Source organism: Aureococcus anophagefferens (assembly GCF_000186865.1).
Source record: "Aureococcus anophagefferens unplaced genomic scaffold AURANscaffold_7, whole genome shotgun sequence".
NCBI lineage: Eukaryota > Pelagophyceae > Pelagomonadales > Pelagomonadaceae > Aureococcus > Aureococcus anophagefferens.
This window is the reverse complement of record NW_008705567.1, coordinates 44,573-52,809: the sequence shown is the minus strand read 5'-3', so window position 1 is coordinate 52,809 and position 8,237 is coordinate 44,573. Positions and strand designations below refer to the sequence as shown.

At 51.7% G+C, this 8,237-nt stretch overlaps 1 protein-coding gene across 1 annotated transcript; it reads right to left on the bottom strand.

The window, feature by feature from the left end:
• Nucleotides 1-5,961: 5,961 nt before the first annotated feature.
• On the bottom strand, nt 5,962-8,060 carry AURANDRAFT_58937 (Apo-Eif4aiii; the record flags this gene model as incomplete). The annotated part of the gene is made up of 3 exons (XM_009037765.1): nt 5,962-7,108; nt 7,379-7,382; nt 8,024-8,060. The coding sequence occupies 3 exons, from the start codon at nt 8,058-8,060 to the stop codon at nt 5,962-5,964; spliced, it is 1,188 nt and encodes a 395-aa protein (XP_009036013.1).
• Nucleotides 8,061-8,237: the final 177 nt, after the last annotated feature.

The following is an 8,237-nucleotide window of genomic DNA, read 5'->3' as shown; positions in this document are numbered from 1 at the left end:
GAATTACCTGCAAACAAGACAATGGAGCACTCTGTAATATGCTGTACACGGAGAAACAAGCCAGCGGACGATAATGATTCCGGGATATTGGAGGCGGCATCAGAAATCTGACTACAAGCCCCCTTTAACTCCAACGCAAGTCTCTGTGAAACATCTCGCTCCACTTTCAATTGCTCAACGTGCTGCTCAAGCTGCTCGCGTGCTTGTTCCGATGCGCTTAGTTCAACTTCTTTGCTCTCTGTGAGATATTGAAGCTCAGCGACATCACATGCGAGCTCACGAAACTTTTGGAAATCACCAACTGAATCAAGCTGAGCTCTGAGACTGACGGTAGAGAAGCAATTGCTTGTCAATAAGTTTTGAGTCCTTGTAATATTGTCTTTCTGACTGCCTGTTAGCAACTTCCGGTCACATCGTGACCCATAAAAAAGTGTTGCACGGGGCAAGACTTTGTTGCGCCCAAAGCCTTGAAACTTCACCAAGAGTGCTTTGGAGCGCGACAAACTGAGCGCGCTTCTCATCTCGAAGCAAGATCAGCCATTCGTCACGTAGATCGCACAGTGCTTCTGCTTTTCTTGTTAGCGTAGCTTTATGTTTAAGCTGCTCACGTACGACCTCGTATTTACCTATGAGTGCAATAGGTTGAGGGTTGAAGATCTGAATACATTCAACAGTAGCCACGCGCGAGCAAAGAGTCGATACGTAGTTTGCATCGTGATGATCTCTCGCTGCAATTTCCCGATAATACGATCATCATCTGATCGTGCCTCAAAGTCCTGAAGACGTTTCCTCAGCAGCTCCTGCTCCAACGCATTGTCACGCTGTGTCCGTTTAAGATCGGCTGCCTGATCCAGTGACTTATTCCTGATGCCAGTGGTAAGGAGGACGCAGCATCCGACCTGAGTAGTTGCGATCGCGGTGAGCTCTTGAAGTCGCATACAATCTCGATTTGCAGCCGCAGACTCTTCCTTTGCTTTGACGAGCGAAGCTCGAAGAGCGGTAGCTTTTGCCGCAGGCAGAGCTCCGCTAAAATTTTCACTCATCTGTGCAATCTTGCGCCTACAATAGTTTTATTCCGATTGGATGCGTGATGCCCGATCGCGTCTTACTGTGCATCCGACGCGCCTATGTTGGGTACGTTGAGGTGTACTCTAGTAACTTGTTTGTGGACGAGGAACTCACTTTCGCGAGCCACTCGAGCGTCATCGCTTGCGGCAATAGCACGGCGATGTGCACGTTCCGCTTCCGCAGCCGCTTCATCGGCGCGAATTCATTGTGTTGCCGACGTTTCACGTGCGGCAGCTCCTTCAACTTCGAGGCGACTTATATCACCTACAGTAATATTCAAAAAAAAAATTGAGGAGCGAAAAGGGCCCGAATGAGCACCACGCAGTCGAGCGAGCTCAGCGACCAGCCGTCGGACCTAAAAATAGAATTGGGCAACGAGGAGCCTTGTGGGCGCAGAGAGAAACTTCATCCCCACCGCCTCCCTCTCGAGCTGCAGTTGCAGCACGACCTTCGGCAAGGGCAACTGCCTCTCTCAATTCCAACTTGAGGACGTCACACATTTTCTCGCTTCGCACTCGAGAATTTCTGGAATCGTCAAGTGCCTGCTGCGCACATGCTGCGCGTCGGGGAGTGCTGCGCAATCTTGTTAGCTCAGCACGCAGTAGAGCGTTATCTCGAATCAATTGTACATGTTCCTCCCGGAGCAACTTTAAGTCTTCTGCTCCTGAAATCGCTGACCTACAAAAAAGAGTCCATTGAAACACCGGGTGAAACAGCTCGGGTGGGCAGGACTGTGCAGGTAGTGATTCGTCTAGTTCAGCCTGGATGCGCTCAACATGCTTTGATGCCCCCTGTTTCCACAGCTCGAGATATAATATGCGACTGCGCATTGTGGCCTCAAGTTCACCAAGTGCATGCTCAGCCCTTAATCTCCCTCTGTTCTCCACCTTGAAAGCTTCATCAAGTATTCCGAGTCTTCGCTTGAGTAGCAGTTCGTTGACCTCATATGATATCGTGCGCTCTCTCAATTCCTGGCATTCAAACTTGAGTATCGAAAATTCGTCCGTGATATCGGATGGATACCCTCCCTCTCTTTTCTTGGTGAGTTCGTTGCAGGTGTCTAATTTGACTTCAAGAATTTCTTTCCGTTCTCGTACTGAGGCCAATTGTCTTCTTAGCCCAGACGACTCTTCTTGGGCATCGTAGCGTCCTTGCATGTGCTCTTTGTAGCACACCGCCAGACGTTGCCTTGTCTCTGATGTCTGTCCATTTAACAGAGTTACCGCGAGGCCGAGTAGCATGCACTCACGCTCTGATTTGTCCAGTGCGTCGAGTGCCTCTGAACTCGTGGCATGGGCCTACATAGGCTGATATATTCCTGGAATCGAACGAAGCATCATGCGCTGAGGCAAACATCGTGCAATTCATTAGCCCATTGGTCATCCGGTAGCTGGAAGGTGCGACGTGTAGGATGTGAACCACCTCTTTGCACGCGCTCCATCGCACATGATTGTGTGTTCTGTTCACTATCCTGCGATCCTTCCTGCACCCCCCCCCTTCGAGCTTTAAAGTTTGACACTACAATACCACCGTATATGAACGAGGTCGATCTTTTTAGAGCCCAGTGGCTGCGGATTGTTGCCTGTGCCTCGTTATTCACTCCAGTGTGTCCGTCCTCCCCATCTGAACGGGTCGATTCAAGTTGGAGATGAGAGTTCTTTGGTGATGTAAAGCACAACGCGTTGTCAGGATGTGTTGGTGTTAATGTCGCAGGAGGAGACTTGAGTCCAGCGACATTTATTTCGCAATTTGAGTGAACAAAGTCACTTGGAGGCTGCGTCTGGACTCTGGTTGCACTTCTCCTCGGGACTTCAAGCACGTTTGACTGCCATCCATTAATACCATTACCTACGATGTTTATGTAGTGCAATTTTGTCTGTGCATTTACGTGCGACCCTTCCATCACCGTTTTGAGAGCGCCGAGTACACTCAGAAATGTCGGCCGCGGTCATACTATCTATCACTCCAAGAGCATCATTAGCGGGCACGCTCACTTTCTCGTTTGCTTTTTGACTCAATGCAGCCAACCTGGGACATGTCTGGGTTAAGGTAGCTATGAGGAAGATCGGACACAGCTCAAAAACTCAGCCTCTAAATGAATGACCCCATCAGAATCCAATCCATGACGTTTGTTTGGCTGGCTTATCTGTTTTTGCAAGCCTTCAGATGTGCCCAGATTGGCGTTGCAAACTTGATTGGCGAATGAGCGGACCATATCAAGGTGTTCGGGCGAGAGACCAACAAATCTGATGCCCTTTTCTGAGATTTGCGTCGAGCTTTCTCGTAGCCGGTGAAGCAGATGAGCTCGCTCCACTTGCAGGTCCTTGATCTGCGATTGCATTTTTGAGCTTGTGCTGGTGCTCAACGAATGTCCTTTGGACTCCTGCAGTACCTACAGACCACCCACAACTTGGCTCCGCTTTCACTTTTGGCTCGAGTCGTGACGGAAATCTCGTTGCGATAGCTTTCAATTTCACGTTCACGGGTACGGAGGGCTGCTTTGAGCCTCTTGTTGCGACGAATTGCCTCAGCTACGCCAACCCCGCCTTGCTGTGCCGCCATATCCAAAAGTTCGCGGTCGTCCGCGAGCTCAGCCTCGAGCCCTGCTATCTCTTCTTCAAGATTTTTTTGCCTTGTTTGTCCTTCCTGCAGACTTATTCTCGCAGAAATCAATTCAGCACGAATATCTTCGTCGTCTGCACCTCTATTCTGCTTGGTAGCCTCATCTCCATGGTGAAAGTCACTCTCTAGCTCTGCAACACGGTGTCTCAAAAAGTCAGCAAGAACGGCCAGTTCAACCTAAGCGAGAGTGATTGACAGCGAGATGAATTCGGTGACATCGCCGATGAACATTTTCAGCATCCAGTCGCTCAGTCTCTGCGCGCTCCTTCTTGAGTTCCAAAAATGCGCGCTCAGCTTTTCCCCTTTCACTGGCCACTGTCGTCTCTCTTAGTTTTAAGTTCTCTGCCACGGCAGCTTCAAGCTTGATGCGAATATTATGCTCGTTTTGTGTTGTAAGACTGCAAGCTTTTTGTGCTGCTTCATTGATCGAATCACGTTCTGCAGATAATTCTTGGATTTGTACAGTTGCTTCTTCGAAGGCCAATCGCAGTTCTTCGATTCTCATAGTCGAGTCTTCCAATGTAGATTCTGATCTATCGCGCATGACAAGCATCTCATCGCGCTCAGCGGCCGTTACCTATGTCCTCTTTTCACACAGATTATAAAATGCATTTCGCGCCAAACATTGCTGTCAGTGCGCCCTGTAGGGTCGCAAGTTGAGACTCGAGAGTCGAGAGCGCTGCTCTGATTCTTTCGTTTTCCTTGTCAGCTTCAAGCAAATCACGTTCAAATGCAGCATACTTTTTGCGATCATCATGCTCAAGGCTGTTTTTGGCACGATCTTGGATCGTCTCACGTAGCACTGAGGTCAACCTATGAATTTATGTGATGAGTGCAACCCATGAGTTCATGCTCATATTGTGACCGATCTTCCTTATCTCTAAGAGCAGTCTCGAGTCGCTCGCGTTCTCTCTCCCACGCTTCACGCTCGCTTTGGAATGTTTCTACCTCGCGCTCGCGATCTTCAGCTTCTTCTCGTGCTCGACTGGCTAGACTTTGCAGCCTTTCAATTTCTGACACCCTGCGTTCATTGTCACGACCGGCGCGACGTTCTTCCGTGAGATCGTTCTCGAGCGATTGCAAACGCTCAGTGAGTTTTTTTTTTTCCTCATGCAGTTCGTAATTCTCGTCCAGCAGCTCGTCATACGTCGGATCTTCCGTCATAATCTTACCAGTATCTACCACCCGTCAACCCGACGGGTTCCAAATAAATTATGGCTACATGTAAACCGAAATCGGAGTGGCTGGGCCCTGTGGCCTGTGCCAGTGGCATATAGGAAATGAGCCGGTAGTGATTGTAGCGCACGCTGCGCCTTCCCTGTACTTTGCAACTCGCAGAGTGAGAATTTGGGAAGCGTAGCGGAGCAGAAGTTTCCAGTAACCCGTGGTGTGTCTGTGCCCTCCGGGAATTGACAACACGGGCACAAGCATGTCCTGTGATCGTTTAGATAACCGCCCCCCATACTGAGACTGAGCCGGCTCAGTAGGCTCCGAGTCAGTATGAGCCGCGGCGACCGGTCGCGCGGCGGTCCGGAAGAGGCCCCACCCGACCCCGCTTCGCACCCGCCGCCTGCCCGCCGCCGCCCCACGGACCCTCAACGGACCCTACGGGCTCCCTGGACAGAGGTGGCGCCAGGCGCGGGGCGCTTAAGGGCGGCTAGGGAGAGGGGCAAGCCGCAAACTCAGCTTCGTTGGGTTTCCCCAGGCCCGCGTTTAACATGTCCCGCCGGCGGGATATGCTACGGGGGGAGGGGGGCGCGAACTTGGGCGCAAGGCCGAAAGATCCGGTACCATGGTCCAAGTTGCGAAAAACTTGAGTTGCCTGTAGCAACCTAGAGTAGAATCAACCCGGCAGAATCAAGCAGGATGGCCCGGGTTCCAGCGCCGGATTATGTCCAACACAGGCTCGTAATACTCAAGCCACACGCCCTGGCGGTGTCCAACCGGAAACGCAGAACCGCTGGATTTGCCTGCGGGGCCGCAGGGCGGGGGGGCTGGGCGCACAGGGCCGGCTTTTTGCCAGTTTTCTTGCCTTGCAAGGCTCAGCATCTGGAGGGCAGGCTCAGCATCTGGAGGGCCTAGGGCTCACTAAGCAACTCGCATATTAGAGAAGATACCTGTAATTGTACTTTTCGCCTCAGAAATGCCATCGAAACATCCGCGGAAGTGTGTCCACGGTACTTGTGCGGCAGGTCTTGGGGAGCCTACGGCACTCGCCAAAGATCTTCGGGTTTGAGCGTCCGTCCAGCCGGTGGTTACGACAGCCGGGATTTAGATGAGATCTGCGACATTCATGGGCATTTCATCAATCTGAGTCGAATAGTACTGCTCAATATCCCGGAGGATCCGCACGTCGTCATTTTTTACGAAGTTAATTGCAACACCCTTGCGGCCAAATCTTCCGGAGCGCCCAATGCGATGTATATATAGCTCACGATTGTTGGGTAGGTCATAGCAGATGACGAGAGACACTTGTTGAACGTCAAGCCCGCGGCCCCAAATGTCGGTCGCAATCAAAACGCGAGACGCGCCCCCCCGGAACTCGGCCATGATGGCATCACGCTCCCGCTGAGGCATGTCACCATGCATTGCAGAAACTGTGAAATTAGCCTCTCGCATCTTGTTGGCTAACCAATCAACTTTGCGCTTTGTGTTGCAGAAAATGACAGCCTGCGTGATGGTGAGTGTGTCGTACAAATCACAGAGCGTGTCAAACTTCCATTCCTCGCGCTCAACCGCCACAAAGAACTGCTTGATTCCCTCCAAGGTGAGTTCATCACGCTTAACGAGAACACGTACGGGCTCGTTCATGAATTTACGAGTCATGTCTAATACCTCCTGCGGCATAGTGGCAGATATGAGAACAACCTGTGTGGACGGTGGAAGGTAGCGGTAGATATCATATATCTGTTCTTTGAAACCCCGATTCAGCATTTCGTCGGCTTCATCGATGACCAACATCTTCAAATTCCTGGTCCGCAGGTTACGTCGCTTAATCATATCGAAGACACGCCCAGGCGTCCCGCTAACAATTTGCACACCGTAGTCCAAACGACGAATATCCTCGCCTATTGACTTGCCTCCGATACAAGCATGACACTGCACGTTCATGTAGTCACCGAGAGCCAAACATACCTTCTGCGTCTGCTCAGCAAGCTCACGTGTCGGGGATATCGTCAACATTTGTGTTTCGTTGGTTGCAGATTCAAGCACCTGGAGCATCGCGATACAGAATACCGCGGTTTTCCCTGTACCCGATTGTGACTGAGCAATGACATCGCGTCCAGCTACGATTGGCGTGATTGCTCGTTGTTGGATAGCGGAAGGGCGTTCGAAACCATAGGCGTAGATGCCCCGCAGCAGATCCTCTCGCAAAGCCATTCCCTCGAAACTATCGATTACTTTCACGTCTGTTGACCTATGGCGATCCTCATATTTGCGAATTGGAAAGAGAGAATTGTACGCACTGTGTAATGTCCATTTCGGAGCTAACGTAGTTTCTCTCGTTCGCCATCGCTCGGTCACGAGGCGACGACTTTGCTGCAAGGAGGCAGCGCGCAGCGGGACCCCTGGCGGAGCGGTTGGGGGACCAGACGACGATTTGGGGGGGGGGGGGTCGCGGATAGTGACGAGCAAAAAGACCTCCCGGGTTTTAAACCCGCCGGTTTAAGACCCGAGAAGACCTAACAGACCTAACAGACCCCGGTAAAAACCCAAACAGACCAAAAAGACCTCAGTCTGCATTCGTCCCTAGTCGCGGAGCGGCCCACCATACGGAGCTTGGGCACTAGAAATAAATGGCTAATTTCGCAATGGACGCGCCTCTACGATCCCTGCGACTGCATTTTGGCTCGAGGGAGGGTGTGCTTATGACAAGTTCAGCTATATCATCCGGACATATCTATAATGACAATCGTCTCTGTCCTCAACGCTCTCTAGTTTTGGTACTGTCACCGCGAGAGTGTGGAGGCCATATGGACCGAATGCACACCTGGTCACCAATGTCGAACAGCGGCTATCTGGCAAAGACCCACAAATTCACACCGCACGAGCTGCCAGGCGTGAGAGATGCGCAGTACACTGACAAGTTGAGACTCTTGACCATTTACCAGAAGGAATTCCCAAAGTTGCACAAGCGGCGCCGCCCCGTTACAGCGCCAAAAATTGAGTCAAGGCAGCTCATCGCGAGCAAGTGGCAGACTCCACGAACTCGTGACAAGAATGGCCAGGTGAGGCTCGTCACACGGCAAAATCAGAAAGATCCAACAGATACGGAACGTGTGCTCTACTCAGGACGCGTTCCAGAGCATCTCTTGCCAGCTGTCCCCGAAACCGTTCATTTCAATTTCGGTCGTGGATACATCTCTCATTGTCAAGTACTCTGAAACTAGGCGCGAGATGCTTATCCACCCCGTATAAACCCACCCCGGGAACAGGCTAATAGGAGCCCCCGGGGCGGAGCACCGTCTCACAGTGTCCGTCTCACGGTTCGACGAAGGTATAAGTGGGGGAAATGACACGCACGGGGGGGGGGGGGGGGGGGGGGG